Source organism: Heterocephalus glaber, unplaced genomic scaffold (assembly GCF_053883595.1).
Source record: "Heterocephalus glaber isolate CG9 unplaced genomic scaffold, H.glaber_assembly_v1.0 deba00001538, whole genome shotgun sequence".
NCBI classification, from domain to species: Eukaryota; Metazoa; Chordata; class Mammalia; order Rodentia; family Bathyergidae; genus Heterocephalus; species Heterocephalus glaber.
In genome coordinates, this window is record NW_028258333.1 from 8,710,634 (window position 1) to 8,734,932 (window position 24,299).

Consider the following 24,299-nt stretch of genomic DNA (forward strand, 5'->3'; position numbering starts at 1 on the left):
TCACTCAACAAGCATTCCTGGGAGTTGTTTCTATGACCATTGTTGACAGTTATAGTGGTAACTTGTAGTCATAGACCCTGGGAAAACTTACTGGTAGGTCTGTCCTCATCATCCAGGATATTCTGCAGAACTCCAAGTCTACATTCACAGTGTTAATTTGTTTATCCACCGATCAGAATTGTTTCGGATACAACTGATTATTTTTCAGTTGATGGGAAGCAGGATTTAGATATCTGAAAGCATTTGGAAACTTCATCTCAACCAAAAAGTAAAACTGCTGTCATTGCAAAATCCCTTGACATTGTAAGTACACTGCACATGAGGGCAAAGTAAACAGAGGGAGGATTTTATTTATCATTCCCAAATTCAGGCACTCAGTGGAAAACGACATCATTGTTTCTGCTCTGAAGCTGGAATCCTCCTCACTATTCCCTTGGATTCAGTATAAGGTCCATGCATTGAGTTGCTATGTTCCCATTGAACTCTAGAAAACATTCCGTTTAGCTGCATATATTTTGAGGATATGTAAAAACCTTAGAAAGAGGTTTATTTTCATAGTCTGGGAGGCCAGTGTTGGAAAAGCAAGCCAGTGATGTGATGGAATCATATTTTTGGGTTTTGGTCCTTTTGTTGTTTTTGCCTTTACCAGTTTATTATGCTATTTTTCACTAAGGTTTTCCACTTAAAAAGAGGTGACTACAATCATACCACACATGCATTCCAGGCGGCAAGAAAGGGCAATGGTAATGGGTAGAAGACGTGCTTTAAAGTAGCTTCTGTCAAGAAACCAATGTGTTTCCTGCAAAAATCTTCCCTTAGACCTCACTTGCCTTCTACAACTGGAACTAGATTACAGGGTAAATCCTGAGTGAAAAGGAGCGTGGCAGGTCAGTAACTGACACTGTACAGTGTTAAACTGAAGAGGTGGCAGTTTTCTTAGTGATACAGAAGGAAAGAGTGGACATGTGGATATTGCTTAGTACCCAAAGGGAAGAAATGTTGTCCAGTTTCTCACATTTCTTATGTCTGTGTACAAACACTTAGTCCACCCTGGCTGGCAGAATACTAACTGCCCTGGATAGCAGGATACTAATTCTGTCCTCTAATTGTTCCTCTGCTTTGGGTCACACTCCCTGAAAGGCCTTACAATGGAAATTGTCAAATGACAAATATTTTTTTTCTAGAAAAAGCAATGAAGTATATAATTTAGGTTTTGTGAGCCATATAGCCTTCTGCCCAACTATTCAATTCTGCCACGACAGTGTCCCAACAACGATAGGCAATCTTTAAACAAATGAACGAAGCTGTATCTCAGTAAGACATTATTTATAAAATTGGATGGCTGGCCAGATTTCCCTTGCCTGCCTTTTTTTGATCCTTGTTCTACAACATCATTAGCCTTTTATTTCAAAATCAGAGTCAATATACTATCTTCCATGTTGAGGCAGAAAATATACAATGATTTTTCCCCTCATCAACTTTCACATCGTTTTCTATACATTCAATATGCACTATGTGCTATTAGGATGATTTCTATGCTTTGCTTTATCCATAATGAAGTTTAAAACAAATAAACACACTAATAATATAAAATTTCCCATAGTCAGTGTACAGTTTGCCCAAAATTACTCTTTTAATACATTCTTTCCTTAACACACTAGCACGGAGAATTAAAATGTACGGTCCTTTTTTCAACTACTTTTAGATATTAAAATTTTGGCTGTTAGTCTTCCACCTCTCAGTGGGAGAATTTAAGAATATTAGGTGTTCTCATTCCCAAGCTCCTCTGCAAGTTACATATGATAACTTGGAATGTGTAAACACTGAACTATTTTCTCAAATGTTTGTCTGCATCCAAGAAGAATATAATATGGTTTTGGATCTTTGTCCAAATATTTTTTCACTCTCACAGATATGCAACAGTCTGAACAAATGATCTCGGATTTCAGTCTTTTACTTCTAGTCTATCTGTAGGATTAAACTGTCTACTTTATTCCAGTACTTTAAGTAATAAATATGAATTGCATATATGCTTTTTAAAATATGTAACTTCAAAAACTATGAAAATCTGCTAAGTTTTGATGTTTCCCTTAGGGGTGAAAACTTTTCTGGATTTACCTGAGCTTAATTCTTATTCTATTAATGCTTTCTGTAATTCAATTAGTCTATTAAACTTGTAAATTCAAAGGATCCATCACTTCAAAGAAAAATCTTATTTTCTTCTTACTCTGTCCTTGTTTATTCCCTTGAAACATATGTTGTTCTTCTGGTAGCTCTAATAAATATATCCTCTAAATCACATATCATCTTTCCATCACAATTTCCATATATTTTATATTTTTGTTTGGTGATAAGCTGTTCTTCATGCCTAATATATTCTCAAGTACCAAGGTAATGGCTAAGTGTAATTTGTTACCACTCATACCTGTAATCCATATATTCATTTTTTCTGTTATTATTTTATTTAAATTATTTAGTTTTTCTTTTAGAAAAAAGAAACGTAGCTCTGCATTACTGAAATCTTTGCTGTGCCCTCAAGATGTGTCTGGTGCTCTTACTAATGAAACACTTGCTCTAATGTGTGCTCTGCCAGTTTTTCTTCTTCTGGTCCTGGACCTTTTGGGTTATGGATTATTCCTTTGTGCTCCTTGGACTCCTGCCCTTAACAGTAACTTCCCAGTCATGGTGCCTTAGGGCTATCTTTGCCTTCGTAAGATAGCGGAAGATTGGTTAAGGGGTCTTCAATCCTTTGTTAGTGCACAGGAATTTCTGTGCCTAGGTTTCCTCACGAACTCTTGCACACTAAGGTTAACAGTGCCTAGCACGTCAATTTTTCTAAACTGTCCTTAGCAACTAACAAACCTGAATATATTCTGGGGCTCTCCCCAGGCTTGCTAGTGCTGATCCCTGTGTTCTGTCTACTGTGATCCACAGGAATGCTTTCTTCCCTGAGATGCTGCCTGAGACCTAGTCTGGCTTTCTTCTGCTCTCTCCAACAGCTGCAGGAGCCACATGGCCCTCCAAAGAGAACTAAAAGAGGCTGGGAATTTTAAGTCAGCAAAGGAAGAAGTTCTGATTATTCAAAATATTCAAATTCAAAGAGTGATTTAATTAATAACTATAATATCTCTCATGTCAAATAATATTCATATATACATTAAAATTAAATACATAAAATATTTATTCAAATTCAATCTTACACTGTCACAAAGATAGTAAAAATTATTAGAATAGTTGGGTTTTATTTTAGTCACCAGTATTAAATTTCATATATATGAGAAAAGGAAAATAAAATAGACTACAGCACTCTGTGAGTAGTGGAAAAGCCCCGTATTATTAAAGCAGCTTGAAGTCTGGTTCTTAGTACATCAAATACAGCAAAATCCGAGCATTCAGGTGGACTTGCAATTCATTTCTCCTTGTTGTTTCATAGATACATGCATTTGAAACATCTCTTAAGTACTCTGCCAGTTTGCAGATTTTTAAAACTGTATTCAAGTATTTCACAAGGCCTTTGTATATTTTGAAATAAATCAGGCACGGAAATGCGAAGGAATATCTAGAAACTTTTGTTAGTGAAGCAACTACTTCTATTATTAATGTTATTATAATGTATTATGAGTTGTAAGCCTGCAAACATGTTGCCAACAATTCCAGACGTCATGCAGTTTCCACTGTGGACAGAGCCACACTGAAGGAGTTCGTATGTTCTTAATATAAATTAATAATTTGCATGAATGAAATACCATGTCAATTAAGCAAAAACTACAGGAGTTTTTCAACTTATGATCTCTTTGAAATGAAAACATTATCTACACTTACATGTTGAGAAATTAAATTTAATAAATATTGCAATAGCTTCAATGTCCTTTATCACCTATGCAAAAGTATTCACTTTTTCAAGCTTTCCCAGACTTCTACACACACACACACACACAAACTCACACGCACTCACACTCACACACACACTCAGACATTCACAAACTTATTTTCAAGAAGCAACCTTTGGATTTTCAAAAATGTACATTAGTTTCTCAAATATAAAGATGCATCTCCTCACCCATGTCTGACATTTCAGGCACAGTGACGATGTATGGCCCATCTGTGAATTTGGGAGCATTGTCGTTGATATCTTGCACTTTGATGATAAACTCAGATTCGGGCTCCAGGGGTTTGTTGGTCCGCCTGTCGATGGCCTGGGCATGCAGCACATAGTGAGTCTTCTGTTCCCTGTCTAGGCTTTTGGTTGAGTGAATGTCCCCTGTGGTGTCATCGATGATAAATATAGTCCCGGCACCTTCCCCGGTAAGAATGTACTTGACAGAGCCATCACCTTTGTCAGAGTTGGAGTGCAGCTGTAAAACACACACAGGGAGTACATTAGCATGCACATGTGCTCCAACCTCGTGTCACATTCCCTGAAAATTATCCAGAATCAAATGGTCTATGATTTTTACTCTCTGTTGTGTTTTGCATGTTATTATAGTCATTTGCTTGAAGATTGTTCTTTTTATTAATATTTACATGTATCTATATATTTCTTATTGTGATTCATCTGAGAGTCAATAATTAACATGAGTTATTGCTAAGCAAAATGTATTGAAACAAAATGATCTCTTATCATTCTGTTCAATCAAAATTTCACTGATGTATAGGAGTCAGATTGGAAATTCCTACTTCATCATTGTTGCTCTCCATATGTTTTTATTTTATTTGATTTTATTTTTTGGTACCGGAGATCGAACTTGGGTCCTTGCACTTGCACAGCAGGCAGCAAAACCACTGAGCTAAATCTCCGCCCCCCTGCTCTCCATACTTGTAAGAATAATGTGGGAATATTATTTTAGAATTAATTAATATTATATTTGAATCTTAAAACTAAAAAAAATATGGTAGAGCAAATTGAGACTCATATGAATTATGAAAATTTCCACAAAGAATAGGGGAAAGAATAGGAGCCAAGACAGATCATGTAAACGTACAAGATCCCAATGATGAATGTAACTGTATTGTGTACTTAAAGTGTACCAATAAACTAAATGGAAAAAAATTCCACACAAAAAAATATATATCACAGTAATATTAAATTCATAGCTTGAAAAATAAACAATATTTTCTATTATAAAGTTTTATATTTAAAATTAAAAATACTTAGTGGATTTTTTCTTTAGAGATTGTGAAGCTTTAACTAAAAATGTAGTTACTTACAGTAAACTTAACCAATAAATAAAGCCTAATTTTTATTTGAGATACACTGATTTATTCTCAACAACTAAATTTTTAAATTTTTTTAAAATTTATTGGTACAATTTATATCTACATAATAATCACACTCATCAGAGAGAATTTGTACCTGTACATGATATATCTTGGTTCCCCTTCTTTTCCCATCTCCCTGTCATCTCTACAACTTCTCTTCTACTAATTTACACAGTTATGTTTCCATTTTATCCTCCTTTTCTTGTTTTTCTCCCTTCCCTTCTTTTCCTCTCCCCCCCCCCCCCAGTTCCTCTTTCCTTTTGAACAATTTATTCCTGTTTCACAATGTCTATTATACATTTTGGTCCTTATTTACACTTTCAGATTCTTACACCATAGAGACAGGGTGACATTTATACATATGTGTATGATTTATTTCATCTAAGAGTATAGTCTCAAGGGCCATCCATTTACCTAGAAATGTTTAAAGTTTACCCTTCTGTATGGCTGAGTAGTACTCCACTTTATAAAAAACCCACATCTTCTTTATTTACTCATCTGTTGATGGGCATTTGGGCTGTTTCCAAGATTTAACTATTACCAACTGTGCTGCTATGAACATGGGTGTACATATATTACATATATCACTGTGGTTTGATCATTTTCATTCTTTTGGGAAGATACCAAGAAGGGGAACAGCTGGGGGAAATGAGACCTCTAATCCTAGTTTTTTGAGGAATCTCCACACCGACTTCCACAGCAGCTGCCCCAGTCAATACTCCCACCGACAGTGGAGAAGGGTTCCTTTTTCCCCACAGCCCCACCAGAATTTGTTATTGGTCGATTTCTTGATAGAAGCTATTCTTTCTGGGGTGAGGTGCAATCTTAAAATTGTTTTAATTTGCATCTCTCGAAGGACCAATGATATTGAATGTTTTTTCATATATGTATTTACTGTTTGTACTTTGTCATCAATGAAGTATTAATCTCAGATGTGATTCTGATTTTTTTTTCAATTCTTCATATGTACTAGATATTATTCCTTGGTCGGAGAGACAACTGGCTAAAATTTTTCCCATTCCATGTGTTTTCTTTTTACTCTATTGGTGATATTTTTGGCTGTGCAAAAGGTTTTCAATTGGATGGGATCCCAGTTGTTGGTTGTAGTATTTCCCATACTATCAGAGTTTTGTTAAGAAAGTCTTTGCCTACATCTATGTCTTCAAGAGCTCTACTTATTCTCCATTTGAACATTTTTAATGTTTCTGTTTTAATATTTATACATTTGATCAATTTTGATTTTAATTTAATGCATGGTGAGAGATATGGGTGTAGTTTTAGCCTTTGTCATGAGGAAACCCTGTTTTTCAGCAACATTTATTAAAGAGACCATTTAATGCCACTACTCCTCAAACTCTAATGAAACTGAAAGGGAAGCAATACTCCCAGAACAATTCCTGGAAGCAAATATTACCTCATACCAAAACCAGAGAAGGATCTATCAAAAATGAGAACTACAAGCCAATCTCTCTAATGAACATAGATGTAAATATCCTAAATAAGATACAGTCAAACAGAATGCAGCATATTATCAAGCAGATCATACAACCTGACCAAGTGGGATGTATCCCAGGGATGCAGGGATGATTCAACACATGCAAATCAACAAATGTAATACACTATATTAACAGAGCCAAAGATGAAAATTACATTATCATCTCAATTGATGCAGAACAAGCATTTGATAAAGTCCAACACCCATTCATGATAAAAGTCCTACAGAAAATTGGAATAGATAATCTTCATTTCAATTTGACAAAAGCCACCTATAACAATCCAACAGTCAACATTATATGAAATGGTCAAAAACAGAAAGCTTTCACTTTAGAAACAGGAACAATGGTACTGGCAAAGAAACATACCCGAGGATCAGTGGAATACATTAGAAGTTGCAAAAACAACTTCAGACATACTCAGCCACCTCATCTTTGACAAAGGAGCCAAGCACCCTCATTGGAGGAAAGATAGCCTATTTAATAAATGGTGTTGGAAAAACTGGATTTCAACCTGTCAGAGATTGAAACTAGACCCATATCTATCACCATGCACTAAACTAAGATCAAAGTGGATTAAAGATCTAAACATTAAGACAGAAACACTAAACTTGCTGGAAGATAAGTTAGGTCAAACTCTTGAAGATATTGGCATAGGAAAAGACTTCATGAACAAAACCTGAATAGCACGGGAACTAGCACAAAGAATCAACAACTGGGATTTCATCTTATTGGAAAGCTTCTGCACTGCAAGAGAAACCACCAACAGAGCTAACAGACAACTTACAATGTGGGAAAAAATTTTTAGCAGCTGTAACTCAGACAAAGGGCTACTATCTAGAATATATAAAGAACTGAAAAAAAATCAGACCCCCCAAATTCAAAGACCCAATTCAAAAATGGGCATCTGAAATGAACTGACATTTCTCAGACAAAGAAGTAAAAGCAGCAAATAAACATATGAAAAAATGTTCAACATCACTGGTCATTCGAGAGATGCAGATGGAAACAACACTGAGATTCCACCTCACCCCAGAAAGAATGGCTGCTATCAAGAAATCAACCAATAACAAATGCTGGCGGGGGTGTGGAGAAAAAAGAACCCTGCTCCATTGTTGGTGGGAGTGAAGACTGTTGCAATCACTGTGGAAATCCGTGTGGAGATACCTCAAAGAACTAAGGCTGGAGGTCCCATTTGACCCAGCTATTTCCCTGCTGGGTATTTTCCCAAAAGAATTAAAAGAATCATACCACAGAAAAATAAATAAATAAAAATAAATAAAAACAGGAACAAGACAAGAATGTCCACTACCACCACTCCTGTTCAATATAGCCCTGGAAACATTGGCCATAACAATTAATCAAGAGAAAGAAATAAAAGGAATAAAGTGAGGAAAGGAAGAAGTTAAATTATTATTATTTGTAGATGACATGATCCTCTACATAGAAGACCTCAAAGATTCCACCAAAAGATTTCTAGATTTAATAACCAAATTCAGTAGCACAGCTGGATACAAAATCAACAGTCAAAAATCAATAGCATTCCTGTACACAAATAATTAAAAGAAATTAGGAAACAACACCTTTCACAATACAACACCTTTCACAATAGCATCCAAAAATGAAATGCTTAGAAATCAATCTTACAAAGAAAGTAAAAGATCTCTACACTACAGTACTCTGAAAAAGTATTCCTTCTTCTTGTGTAGAAAGAACCAATACAGTATAAATGGCTATACTCCCTAAATTTTTATATTGATTTAATGCAATACCAATCAAAATACCATTAGCATACCTCACAGACTAAAGAAAACATTCCTAAAATTTATTTGGAACCAGAAGAGACCTAGAATAGCAAAGGCAATTCTGGTCAACAAAGGCAAGGCAGGGGGCATCACAATCCTTGACTTGAAATTATACTGCAGGGTTACTGTGATTTAAAACAAAAAACAAAAAACAAAAAACCAGCATGTTGCTAGCAAGAAAACAGACCTGAGGATCAGTGGAACAGATTAGAAGATGTGGAAATAACTCCTAACACATTCAACAATCTTATCTTTGACAAAGTGGTCAAGCATTCACTGGAGGAAAGATATCTTCCCAATTACTAAATTAAGTGAATATTTTAAAAATATTTAAAAATAATAATTCATTGAAGAACAGATGTTTTAAGCCAAAAAATAACTGACATAATAGAAAATATAAGTAGATTTTGTCATTTAAATGAGTGAATGTTTTAAAATTGCATATAGTTTGTATCTAAGATTATTTTAACTTCTCACAATTCAGTTAAATATTTCCAAGTTTGCCAGTGCTACATTTCTAGCTAGGACTAACTGCTGGATTTTCTGAAATGAAAAATAGATATTTGAAGAGTGTAAACCCCAAGAGATTTGAGCAGTTGTCTTTCACATGAAATCTTTTGGTCACATAATCTCAACTGCTCACCTTTTGGTCATTCCTGACATTGGAAATATTGAAAAAAATTAACCTTATCACATAGCATTTTCAGTTTTCTGACCACACTACAGTGAATTTTATAAAGATACATCTTTAAAGTCTGAACTCTAAGAAGACAATTGAAAAAGATAAAATATAGAAAAAGAATACAATGCAAAAAAGGACTACTTTTATGGGAAAGTGAAAAGATCAGAAATACTATTGATGCTCTATCATGAATATATTGTGAATAATTTTAATTCTTTCTTGAAAGTGTGTAAGATACATAACAGGCAAAATTCTGGTGGAAATTACTTGACAAGATTCAATAAAAGCATTTCAAAGCACTTAGGTATTTTATTAAAATAAAGAGCAATACAACAGAGGACTATGGAAAATACAGTTTTCCAACATTTACAATTCATTAGTAAATGGACTACATAAAGAAAAATTAAGAATATTTCAAATAGAGACAATTGTACACATGCATGAAAATGTACTTTTCTTATGTTTTTCATGCCCCTTGAGAAATCAGTTGGTACCTAAAAAAAAATTTATCACTTGTGAAACATGTCATCAACATATTGATAAACCTACCTTCCTCACATTTGCCTACTTTGCATCAATTTGTGATTAAAATATAACAAAGTGAAAAATGTGTTGATCAAATGTTTCTAAAAACTTCTCTAGAATACTTGTCACCTAAAAATGTGATATTGTTTCTAATTACTTCATTGTTATATATAATTTTGATATCTAAAATAATAATTATAGCTTTCATTTAAATTAATACAATATAATTTTATTAAATGTTTTGTGCCATCTAGCAATAAAATAAAGATATAACAATGGTTAAAAAAATGCTTGTTTTCAGTATATGTGTCACAAACCTATTTTCTTAGGTTAGTCAGAGAATTATAATTTAGGAACAGTAATACTATTAGATAACATTAGAAAATTTACACCAAAACATTATAAAAATAGATTTGGATATTATATCAGTTGTTGATAATATTTAGTTTGAGTATAATGTAATAATTAACATAATATAATTATATATTAGCTTAATTAATGTAAAATATTATTTTATTAATTTTTAAATGTTTCATCTAGCTTGACTAAAAAGATTGAAAAGATTGGTGTATCCAAACACAAATGGGAAAACATTGCATTATCATTAATGAATTAGTAATTCATATATTTTTGAAGATAACCATTTATGAAGTAGTAGAGTTATGCCACTTCCTCAAGATTCCCTGCCCTTTGCACATCCTTATTCAAATATTCACTTCTGTTTGTGATATATACTGCAGCAGAGGTAACTCAGGAGAGAAACAGCATTATATTGTATTAAAATTTAAAAAGCATGCTTTAAAACACTGAAGCAATAAGTTTTGTGTTAGGTTCTGTAAAATAAGTAATGATGAGTAATGAATGAAAGAAAAGAACAAGTACTAGTGGCACAACAGGTAGAAAATGTAAGATTCTGATTAAGCTCTTGGACACAAGTAGTTAGGTTATATAGATAATTGCAACAAAAATCTGTATATTTTCAGTGTGGAAAGGAAAGAGACATCAAATGAAAACAGAGAAATTAGACTACTCTGTAGTTATGTTACTGTTTATTAACTGGTAAATAATATATTGTAGATTTAGTTACAAAATTGCTTGACAAATACTCATGATTTTTTACAAAAAATACTTGGAACATTAAGTTCCTTTTTATCATGTACAATGAATTCTTTAGCACAGTGTAATAGTGCCAGTGAGAGAGGGGTAGCAAAGACTTACCATGACACACACTGGTGGGAAGATATTTGTAGAGTCTTGCAGTAGGATATATTCTCATTTTGAAAGACACATGGTATATTTCCCTAATAAATAATAAAGATATGATCCTTCTACGTCTGATCACATAACAAAATGGGGTTAATTACCTGCCCTTTAGAAGACAGAAAGTGGAGGATGGGAGGAAGGAAAATGTAGCCACCCAAGTAAAGAGAAATGAACACTTCTCTGCCATTACTTTAATAAACAGTCTCTTTCTTAGTGTTAAGAAGTAATGTATGGCACTTATAAAGCTAATGTGATGCACATGAGTTCACCTTAGAAAACTATTTATGTACCTTGGACCACATTAGGATTAGGACCTAAAAATTTATAGCTTTCACTCCAATGCACAGTTTCTCAGTAAGATAATATTCTACTCCTTGGGGAAGAATAATTTTAAAAGGTTAAGGAGATGGTGGCAGAACCATTAATTTTGCCAGTTGCTCTAAGTTAGAACTTCCAGCTATGCTACAAAGATAGGTTACTGAGTTTGAACTGTGAAATTTTGGACTACACAATGTAATTGCTTTTTAGAAACAAGATATTCATATTTACACCGCTCTAGTAAAAAACAGAAATAAAGGTGAAAATATATTAATAATTTTTTTTATTATCATTTCCAACACATTCTGTATAGAAATGAAAACAATGTGATAGGGAAAAATGTGAATAACATACAAAGTTTATCTCATTGAAATACAGTATGTATGTTTCATTCCAGATGTTATGCTTTTAAAATATAAGTAGAGAAAATCAATAGATATTTTGAATAATTGTTGCGAAAATGTATCAAATAATAACAGCAGCTTGGTAACTGATAATCTACCACTTTCCTTGTGAAAAAAGACAATAATCATAAATTTAACTTACATACAAATATGTTAGATTTTGTTTAAAATATTTATAAAGCACTTTATTCAACCATGAAAATAATGAAATTAATTGAAACAAACAAAAATTGAAAAATTAGATGCAAATAAGGAAATAAAATATTTGTTTATCAAGAGCCATCATGTCTTAAATTTTTTTTTTTTAACTCTTAACTGATTTAAATGTATTATTGGAGAAGAAAACTAGTAAATGAGGAAGGGGAAGGGATAGAAAAAGAAAGCAATACTTGTTTTAACATTCTATTTTCTGAAACCAACGTTGAGGATTTTTAACACACAAGACAAACACTGCAAAATGGTTCTAATGTTCAAATTTGTCATAATTTCTTACCTATTAGCTCAATTTTGGAATGTTTCTTCTACATCTGCTAAATATTTGAAAACTGCAGCTGCAGGCATTGCCTGAGAATTTCACTAGTAGGAAACCTCAAAAGGTAACCAACAAATTGTACTGGAATAAACGCCACAGGATACATAATTACCTATTCTTTGCAGAATTAATCTATCTTGTTTTATGTCACATTAGAGTCTAGTTGAGGGAGAACTGTCTCTGGGGTCTGTTTTAAGAAAAAAAAATCTCAGATCATTAAACATGATTCCAATTCCAGGAAAATACTGGCACATATTCATTGCCCACATATAAAAATGTGCTAGTATTTCATCCTTCGTAAAAAATCAACAATTATTGGTCATTTTAGCCACCCCATTTTTGTTTCAAGAAAGAAAACAACAGGAAGAAGATAAAAATTCGATCAAATTCAATTGATCCTTTGGGAACTTCATTCGACAACAAAATATAATTACTCGATTCAGCAACCCCTTGTCAGAATTTATTCATCTAACAAATATTTTTGGAGTACCACCACATGCCAGTCATGATTCCCATCCTTGGATATTTTACTGAAAAACAAACAAACTTGAGATGTCTTCCTGGTCAATCTACCCCCATTCCAACTGTGGGAAGCAGAGAGCAAAAATATACTGCAACAAATAGCCCATATGCTAGAAAGTGACATGAGATAAATTTAACAAAGAAGGAGCAGATAAGAAGGGATAATTGGGGTGTAGAAGAAATATACACTATTAAATAGGGGGCACATGTTAGACAGAATATCATGCATCTTTATTCAAAGGACCTATGGATAAGCTCTTTTACCTTTACGTGGCAAAAGACACTTCACGTGTCCTAACTTTAAGGACTGTGAATGGAGGAAATTTTAGTTTCTTTACGTGGGAAAAATCTAATGCCATAAGTATTTAAATGGGCTAAATTCATCTTACATAATGATGAGGGAGAGTGAGATGGAAGAAGCCCGTGGCAGATTCAGCACCAACATTGATGGTTCAGAAACATAGGGGATGTCTTAGTCACTTTCCACCTTGCTGGGAAAAATATCCAATACACAAAACTTAGAGAAAGAGAGGTATATTCTGGCTCACAGTTTTAGGCATCACAGTGACCAGCTCCAAGGCAGGAAGGGCATATAGGGAAGCAGCTTATATCATGGCGGCCAGGAAGCACAGAGAATGAAGTAAGGAGCTGGGAAGGGAGATACATCTCCTGGGTCATGCCCTCAGTGACCCACCACACCTCTTAGGACCAGGCCCTGCCTCCTAACATCGGATTTAGCTATAGCAACCCCTAATACAATCACTTTTTCAAAGCACCATCTAAACTCCACGAGCCTCTTGGGGGTCATCTAGATAAAAACCATAATACATATGTCAAGGATCTAGGAGAAAACTTTAGAAACTGGGAAAGGCAAGGAAGTAGATTCTCTTCCAGAGATTGTAGACAAAAAAAAAAAAAAAAAAATGAAGACCTGCTCACCCTGATTTTAGCCCAGTAAGAATCGTCTTGGAATTCTGACCCCCAGAACTGTTAGAAAATGTATTCATGTATTTTAAATGAACAAGTTTGCAGCAAATTGTCATAGCAGCATTAAGAAACCAGCAGAAGAAGTCAGATAACGCCCACAAAGAATCTATTTTGAAAGACATCAAATGTGTGTCTCTTGGAAGAGGGTCTCAAGAGTGCAAGGGGTGGGGCCAGGGATTTAGCTCAGTGGTTCCGGCGCCTGTCTCGCAAGCTCAAGGTCCTGAGTTCGATCCCTGGCACCCCCTCCCCCAAAAAAAGAATGCAAGGGGAATAAATAAAAGGAATGATCTGTGTGTATTATTAGCAGGTTTGAGAAACAGAAAGAAGGTGAGTGTCACCAGAGGAACAAGTAGGAGGAGATTTCAGAGAAGTGAATGGAAGTGAGATCAAGGGAGGGAAACTAGATAGTGGGGAGCTGTGGTGAATTGTAATCAACTTACAGATTTAAAAGATGGCCGTGGTTTCGATACTTGGCATAGACTGTAGGGAAACAAAAGCAAACATAAAGAGAAATGACAGAAACTACTGCAATAAACAAGATCGATGACAGTAGCACGGACCATGGTGGGAATAGAGCAAATGGTAAAGAATGTTTCAATCACGAATATGTTCTGGAAATGGAGCAAACAACAACAGCAACAAAATGGTTTTCCAAAGGAATGGTTATCAGATAGAAGGATGAAAAATAGAATGTTAAGTGTTTGGTTACTTTCACTACAAAATTGAAATTGTATCAACTGAAATGAGGAAGGATCCAGTATAGAAAGTTTGGAAGGGGATGATCAAAATTCAACTTTGTCGTGATAATGTTATAATTCTATTGAAAGTCTTCCCCAGACTCCCCCAAATGCCTGTGGAATCTGGAAGAGAGCTTTGATTAGCTCTGTCAACTTGAGGGACATCAGCACAAGTGACATTTCTAGCAGTGAAGCTCTATGAAATCATCCATGAAATAAGTGTAGGCAAGAAGGGAAGGACAGAGTTTGGATGATGGTATAGCTTCAAATTTTAAAAGCCAGAAAACATAAAGATATTAAAAAGAACTACTAGAAAAGGGGAAACATGTGAGAGTCTTGACAACAAAGAAAAAACAAAGTACATACATGGAATGCTGTCTATATAAGAGAAAACATTATTTATTTCAGAGTCCAAAAGAAGATAGAGGCCTGCATGATTGTTAAACGTAATTGTGGAACTGATTGGCTTGGAAGCCTCCTTTGGGGGTGGGGGGGCAAAGTACACTTATGGGTATATGTGGGTGGACCACGGTCGCCTGACCTTGGGTTTATCTCTTCTCCCCAAATCCGTTCTCTTTAACATTACTTTTCTGCTCAGTCTCAGGACTGCCACAGTTAGAGTACCTTTCCTCCACCAAGCCCTCCTGCCATGATAGTCCTCAAATGGAGCCAGAAAGATAGTATTTGAATCCTCTGAAAGTGTCAAATAAATTTCTCCTCATTTGCATTGTGTCTGGGAATTTTGTCCAGCAATGGGTAAGCAGGAGACTAGTATATTTTGACTGAGGGAGATTGTTTGATTAATTATCAGTTTTCATTAGAATAGTATGACCAACATGGCTTTGAAGAACTATCCATAATTTGACATTAATACAATTAGGAATATTTCATTGTGGAAGAGTATGGAGTATGACATCATATTTAGATAAAGCATATAATAACAACAAAAGCTCCGTGCATTTTATGTTTATTATCAGGAACTTGTAGAGTTAGAAAAGAACATAATGCCCGGGAAAGGTGCATAGATGGAGACAGAAAAGAAAGGAACTGTAGTGAGCTAGTCAATTCCATTTATGTTCCTTCCATAATTATAATGAATTTAATAAGCTTCTATTAGTTTTTATATAAATATTATTGTTATTTTTAATTAATGGTTCTAGGATTTACATGATTTACTTAAGTGGAAAAGTCGCAATGAATTATGTCTCTCCATTAAAACAGTAAAAATTACTACAAACTTTCAGTTGTGAACTCATTTCCATATACACTCAACTTTTACTTGGTATTCATTGAATGGTACATAAGAATATGATCTTTCTTGTGGTCATTATTCCTAAATTCTTTGTTGAATTTATTTATCAATTCCAGGTCATGAAATTACATTTCCCAAGTACTTTCAGTTAATTTGTGTTCAAACAGCTACATATCCTATTGAAGTTCATCTTGACAATGTTTTTGGAATTTTATCCATGCCAATATCTCCTAAGTCCTATCTAAATACTGTTATTTCAATAATTCTCCATAGACATAGTTCTGATCTACATTAATATGGTCTTCGTATTTAATGTGAACTAAAATCCATTTCAATATAATCAAATAGAGGAATGTATTAATTGCATTCCTGCTATGTACCAGGCAATATATTGAGATAAATCTGATAACATCCACTCTGCTCAACAAGTTATTTTTCTCAGTAAGAAAAAAAATTACATACCTATGTATAGTCAATGCTCTAAAAGTGCCACAAGGTAAAACACTTTTTGTGGGAAGGTTTTCCTTGGGAAAAGAACAGTGTGTCCTGAACAAAATCTCTGTTTCTGTTGCCTACGAAAGAGTGAGAGTTACTCAAGAATTTTTTCATGTTTCTCATCACACTTCTTATTTATCCATGTTTCGAATGAATATTATCATTTGACAGAAATTGATCTAATGTTACCAATTGTCTCAGAATTACTGAATAACAGCTTTATAATGAGAGGGCATTTTAGAACATTTTTAAAATCTGTTTTCTGCCACTGTAGCAAAATGCTCAAAAGCATCACTTCTGGTGACTATGTAACAGGGAGAAGGAGGATTGTCCAGGCACAACACCTACTTTTCAAACGTATTCTCCTCATGACCCACATCTTTTAATTTAGGTGAACCTCGGTCCTTCCCTCAGCGGCCAATAGCGCCACCAGCTGGAGACTGAGCTTCAACAAAGGAGCTGAAGAGGGAAGAGGAGGAGAAACTATGGGTTGAGGTATGATAAGGAAAAGAGTTCAGATCATGGAACTAAGCTTGTTCAGTACTAGAATTACTTAATTGTGTGACTCTCCACATTGAAATAAGCGTGCTGCAAATTCGTCTACTGTGCATATATCTATTTCCGAGTCACGTTCATTATGAATGGAAATATTGTTCAGATTTATTTTATCATAATTCCAAGTTGCTGAGATGCAATCCTGAGTTTATTCTGTATCAACCGTGTGTGTATGTGTATATGCGGGCCTATGGTTTGTAATCACAATAAATAACCACAGATATCTTATTCTCTTCACTCATTCAAAATTGAAATTTTCTGTCTGGATATTGATCTGTCTTTCTCCATTTCACCTCATTAAGTGCTTTGAGAGGTTTTCTGATTCTGTCTTAACACGTATCAAATCCATTCCCTCTTTCCATCACAGTCACCCAGAAGTTCATTCATGGCCTTATATTTTCTTCCTTGGATTATTACGGTTGTCTCTAAAGTGTCACTGTCCTTCTCCCCACGCACAGTATATTCACACTGAAGTTCGGTGTTATTTCTAAAATTTGAACTCGAGTATTTCCCTTGTAAAGCACTGGAGAGTTGCTCCACAGCCTGCAGATGGAATTCACCTCGATCTGGCTTCTGTCTGTTCCAGTTTTGTCTTGCTGCACTTCACATTCACTGTAGGTTTTACCAAATGGAGCTGGATGCACTGATTCCTGAATTACCAGAGTCCACACATGATCCATTTCAAAAAGATACTTTCCATTTATCTGTCCAGAGGGTCTCCCACCCTTTTTAACATAGTCTCTGAATATCTCTTCCAAATATACTGCCGCTCTATCCTGAAGAACTTTTCAAAAGCCATTAGAAAATTAATGATTCCAGAGATGGCAAGTAGCAAATTGAGATGATGATAGATTAATTAAAAATCTTAAAAGGGCAAGTTGGAGAATAAAGGGAATGGTTCTAAGAAGGTGCAGAAGATATGATGTATCCAGAAAATATGCAAGACCGTGTTCATTCGTAGACTTTGCATACATCCAAGATTGTGTCTATGTTTGGAAAACATCAGAGAAATCCTTAAATTTTCACATTTGACTAAGTGGAGAGTTTGTGCAAGCACGAATTGATGGCAAATGTGGAGTTATGAGTTACTGGTTATTAAAATTTAAAGACGGACCTCAATTTGAATAAACTTCCCCCACAGCAAGGACTGGGAGATATATTGCTTCCAGGTATCAGAGAATATCTATACAAAAGATTAATTCACCAATAAACTGACCAGCTGAGATTACAGAGTTTTAATATTTCAAAGAATTAGAAATGGAGGGATAGCATGTGAAGGAAATAAAAACAAAACTATATGTTTAATGAACACATATCGACTCTGCAAAAGAAATGTAAACATTTTGTACTGCAAACATACACTAATAAAAAATAAAAACTGGGAAGAAAAGAAAATTCATTAACCAAACAACTAAAAAGAAACAGCACAAACATATACATACACACAAGATGGAGAATTAATATATTAAATAAAATGTTCATTTTCAGCCTATATATAAAATATATAAATTTATCTATGTTCATCAATATAGAATACTATAATATGCTATTTACGGAAAATACTAACTAAATCAGCAGGATACAAATTCTCAAGCAACTGTCAACCATTTCCAAGACAGATTCTATGTTAGATCATAATAATGTCTCAGTAAATGAACATAAATTGAAATCATATATAATATATTTCTGACAAAAGAGAATAAAGCTAAAATTCTATAACCAGCAAACTTTGGGAAATTCATAAATCTATTAAAATTCAATAACACTCTTTTCAATAATGAATGATTTAAGAAGAACTCACAAAGAAAACTAGAAAACTAATAACTTAATAAATGCAAACACATATTAAAACTTCTCAGGGTCTTTTTAGCTTCTAGAAAAAATATAAAATTAAAAATTAAAAAAACAGATAAAATTAACCTAACTGGACCATTTTAAAAGATAAACAACTGAAAAGAAGGTAAAATTTAAATATTAATTTTTTTACTTTAAAGCACCCTATAAAAGAATGTGAAATGACAACTTCCATAGTAAGTAAAAATATATTTAAACCCTATACTTGATAAGGATTTAGTATCTAAAAGTTATTAATGACACAACTCAATAACTAATAGTAAAATATCTCAGTTGAAAAATGAACACAGAATTTCAGTATATACTTCTGTAAAGAAGATATAAAAACAACTAGTAAGTGCATGAAAAGATGGTCATTATTAGTCACTAGGGAAATTTTCTTTAATGCCATAAGGATATACTACTTCACACCCACTAGGAAAGATGAAATTTCAAAATGATAGAAAACAAAAAGTGTTGGCAGGATACTGAGTAATTGGAACAACACAGGCTGCAGATGGAATTGTAAAATGGTATAGTCTTGAAGAAAAACATTGGAGAATTCTTCAAAATGTTTTACATATCGTTAGCATATGAATCAGTCACTCTAGTCTCAGGTATGTTTCCAAGAAAAATGAAAATATATCCCACAGCAAATATAAACAAATGAGTTTGCCAGAGGCTGGAATCAGATAATAAATGGGAAATACCTAGGAATGACTGCAGCTATCCTTGGGAGAGCTAGGCAAATATTTTTGAATTAGAAAATGATGATACTTTCACACAAAGTAAACTGAAACCCAATAAATTTCACAATTAGAAACAATAAATATTATAACTCCCCAATTATGTCTCAAAAAGCTATAGGGAAATATGCTAAACATAGCAATTAAAAGGCAAAAATTTAAAAAGTAAGATCTAACTGCATGCTGTCTCAGTGATGTTCTTTGAATGAAAATACTTATGAAAATTTAAAAAATGAAAAATGACATGCATAGCTAAAACTAAACATTAAAATGTACAGTTAATGCATATTAAAGTGTACTCAAAGGAGTATACTCTTTATATGAGTAATAGCAAAGAAAATTGTACATAAATATAGTAAAATACAGCTCTCAAAATTCTAAGGAGTGTTTTCAAAAACTTGAAGTTAGCATCATATTTGTCATGAAAAGATTATCGCTTTCCTATGATTTCAAAGAAGTCAAGTATATCTATTTTTACTACATATTATTTAATACTGCATTGAAAGTCTGACACAGCACAGTAAGGTTATGAAATAAACAATAACACACACGAAGTACACTAACTGAAAAAGAGGTAAACATTCCTCCATTCACAGATGCTATGAATATGTACAAAGGAGTCTGCATTCATAGACACATGCACACAACACACACACAAACACACACACACACACCAACTTCTTCAGTGAATTTAGGAAAGTCAGCAAATTAATGGACCACAATTTAAAACTGAATACATTTATACATGCAAGCAATGAATAAAAATAAAATAAAAGTATAAAAATATTTCTCAGTCAGAGGACTAATATCTAGAATGCATAAAGAACTTCAAAATATTAGACCCTCCAAAATAAAAGAAAAGTAAAAAACCGAGCAACTGAAATGAAGACACACTTCTCAGAAGAAGCACAAAATTCCAATAAGTACATGAAAAATGTTCACAATCACTGGCCATTTGAGAAATGCAAATTAAATGAACCCAGAGATTCCACCTCAGTCTAGAAAAAATGGCTGTTCCCAACAAACTAAATAATAATAAATGTTGGTGAGGCTAAGGGAAAAAGGAACACTTCCACACTGTTGAAGAAAATGTAAACTAGAAAACCATTATGGAAATAAATATGGAGATTCCTAAAAAACTTAAAATAGAAATTTCATACAACCCAGCTATTCCCCATTCTTAATTATTCTCTGAATTAATGTCATCATTCTATGGTGATACAAGTATGCCCATTTTTATACCATCATTGTTTGTATCTTGGAAGCAGCCTATATATGCCTTAAGAGATGAATGGGTAAAGGAAATGTTCTATTTTTGAACAGTAGAGTACTACTCTGCCATAAAGAATGATAAACATGAGTCATTTGTCAGAAAATGGATGCACCTTGATACCATAATGGTAGGTGAAGTAAATCAAAAACATTATCTCACATATGGCATGATTTCTCTTATATGAGGAACCCAAAATATAAATAAAAATCAAAATAAAAGATAGATAATGGGAAGTATGGAGATAGAACTTTTGCAAATGGGAATAGAATCAAGAGATGGAAGGAGGGAGGAGAGAGAGGAGGGACAAAGGATGAAAGAAAGAAGCGGGATCCGCTCTGTTCATGCATCAGCACTACAGAGGCAAAGTGATTATTCTGTAATACAAACATGTACTAATGAAAGATAAAAGTTGAAAAAATACAATTTGTGAAAGCATCAAAAATTCCAAATATTTAGGAATGAAATTAATTCAATATGTGTGAAGCTCTCTACTGTAATCCATGAGCCACTGATAAAAACTAACACAGCATTAACAAAAAGATTCTTTCGATAGCATAGTCTTAGGTTGGAAATTTCTTGAAATTAAGAATTTTTTTTAATTCTAAACAGACCTATGAAGCACCTGCAATGCCAATCAATATTACTGAAATTTTGTAGAAATGTACAAGCTGATTACAAAAATTATGTGGAAATGAAAATGACTTCTAACAGTCAAATTGTAAAAAAAAGCACAATTGGCCTATTTAAAATATTTCATGTCAGATCTCACAAATTAAAGAAATACAATAGATGGCCCAAAATAGGACTATATTTACTTTATGATAAGTTGAATTATTAAATTACATTAGAAGTTTAATTGAAATTCAATTTACTGTAACAATGCAATTTAATAGTGAACAGTTCTTCAATAATTCTAGGGAATGTGGCTGCTGGATTCACTGAATTCCAAAGACATTATGAGCTAAGAAAACTACTCTGCTTCAAATTCATCCTAACTTTCACTAAATGAAGAACGGATGACTCAGACTGTAGCTACATTAAGAGCCCATTGTATAGTCATGAAAACTATTTTTACCCCTTGTAAAACCTAATAAAATAATTTTAGAATTTGTCTAGTTGGATTTCAGGATGGCTGTTAACCTGTGGCTCCTTTACGTGTCTTATTTTACCCTTTTAAAAAAGAATGGCTTTGTTAGTTTTTTTTTTTTTTTTTTTGAAAGTGAAATGTTGATGCTGTGGCTTGTGGACCCCATTTGGAATTACAAACAAATATATGTAGAGATGCGCACAGTTAAATAATACTAGATGTTCTAGAAACAAAGATCTATTGTTTCAGAAAAATAAAAGCAAAATGGTTATACTTGTTCCACCATTGCATGTTGTGTGTTTAGTGGGCAAATAATATCTTTTAGTTTCCTAGAGCTACAGATCTAGAGAACCGTATGGGAGATATGCAGATATCTACACACATGGCTCTCACCTCACTTCCAGACTTGCATTCCACGATGAGATTGTGGACTTTGAGCTAATACTATGGAGAGAATATACATTTGACAGCTTTTGGAAGAGAGAGTCTATTATATGGAGAAAGGGAACCTTGTGGTCAGAGGGCAGGCTGCAGAATTACCTCCACTACATTAGTTTGCTATGGTTTGTTACCTATATTCTTGCAACACTCCTTATTCTTGTGTATGGGTGGGACACAGGCTTTTTAGTGTGAAATAAAATTGAAGGGATGTCATTTTGTGAAATGGGATATGATAAGATATTGCCTATTGTCAAGCTTGACAGCTCCTGCCATTTATCACTATTATCTCTCCTTCTACGCCCAACCCACTCAACCCCAGGGAGCCTTCACTAAAGAAAGCAAACTGCTATACATATGAAGCCCTACAGAGAACCTCACTGGGAAGAAACTGATGTCTGCAACCAAAAGCCAGTGAGAACTTAAATGAGTATCAAATGATATATGAGTTTATTTTAGACAGTTAGAGTTGGATAGAGATTAATATTCAGTCAGGGAGGGACTGGGCTTTCAAGGAAGTCAGCACAAAAATAAAAATATCAGAAAGTTGGCTGGAGGTTCATCTAAAGAAGGCCAGCCCTCCAGATGGAGATACAACAGTCAGGCCTGCATGCCTCCCTAAGGGATAAATAGTAACTTGAAATCATACTGTGAATAGCAGAACTTCAACTTGGTCCAGGAAGTCCAGAGAGGCATCAGTAGCCCAGGTGGGTGATCAGAGCACCTAGACCCATCCCTTCCCCAAAATGCCTTTGTCTTTCTACATCACCCTGCTACATGTCTTGATTCCCTATTGGATCAGTGCTAAGCAGCTCTACTTGTAATCCTACAGGATGATTGTGGTTCAATCCATCTTGTATCCATGCTGTATAAATTACCCATCCTGTGACTTTGCTGTATAAATTATCCCCGACAAAGGGTCTCGGGGTCCACCCTACTTGAGACCCTTCCTGGAAATCCAGGAGCTATGCTCCTTCTCCTTATTTCCACGGAACACTCTCCTAACATCTACCTTTGATTCTCGACTTCATTCCTCCATGTTGTGGGAACACGATCTCAGCACATTGAACATCTTACTGGTCAGGAGTTATATTTCTCCTATATCAAGTTGGCCTGGAAAGACATATTCTGTAAAATTGAGCCTTGAAAACATAGTAGCCTCTTTTGACACCTTGATTTCATTTCATTAGAGACCAAGTATCAGAGGTGCCCACCTCAGCAAGTGTGAGTTCCTGACTCACTGAAACAGAGAGAATAACTTCTTTTGGAGCAGGAGTTGGAAAGGATTTTATTCAGGCTTCCTTGGTCTAATTGTGATGAATGTGAATGATAATTTTTCTGTCTTCTGATGACATACTTTAAACCCATGCTCAGACATCTTTGTATCTTTGTAGGTAAGTCTGTGCCTTCTTCAGCAGATTGCATTTTGGTGCTGTGAATGGAATTTTCTCTTCCATTACTGGAAGAGGCAGCCATCATTTTCACATTTCTGTGCTGCTTCTTCAGGTGTTTTAAGCTACTAAGATTTGAGGAAACATTCCACTAATGATACATAAAGATGGATCTCTCAATCCCATGCTGATGTAAATAACCAGTGCCCCCCAAACACATCTACTTTGATTCCATTTACATAAATGTACAGATCAAACCAAACTAAACTGCAATTTGAGAAATCAAATCAGTACTTGTTAGGCACAGGGGTAAAAACAATTGATACCATTGTATTCATGAGCTTGTTTGGGATGTAATAATTTTCAAACACCTTTAAAATATATACTCAATTAAAGAGTACTTGGGGCTGGGATTTAGCTCAGTGGTTCCGCTGCCTGCCCTGCAAGCGCAAGGACTGGAGTTCGATCCCCATTACCAAAAAAGGAAAAACCAAATAAAGAATACGTCTATGAATTTGAAAGAAAATTTACTTTCAGATTAAGTTTTGTGATTTTTCTGTTGCATATAACACAAATAAGCCAATCTTTTAAATTGTGAATGTTCTTTGTGCATCTGCTCATTGAATCATTTTTTAAAACATATTTTATTGGTACATTTTAGGTATACAATATAATGACATTCATCATTGGAAATTTGCACCT

General features: G+C 34.2%; 1 protein-coding gene across 14 annotated transcripts in view; it reads right to left on the reverse strand.

The window, feature by feature from the left end:
• Cdh18 (cadherin 18) overlaps positions 1 to 24,299 on the reverse strand; it is a 924,665-nt gene that overhangs the window by 224,629 nt on the left and 675,737 nt on the right. For all 14 annotated transcript variants that reach the window (XM_087189262.1, XM_087189255.1, XM_087189253.1 and 11 more), the window contains one exon: positions 4,061 to 4,355. In XM_087189262.1, the coding sequence (XP_087045388.1) occupies positions 4,061 to 4,355 (295 nt within the window). The remainder of the gene's footprint in view (positions 1 to 4,060; positions 4,356 to 24,299) is intronic.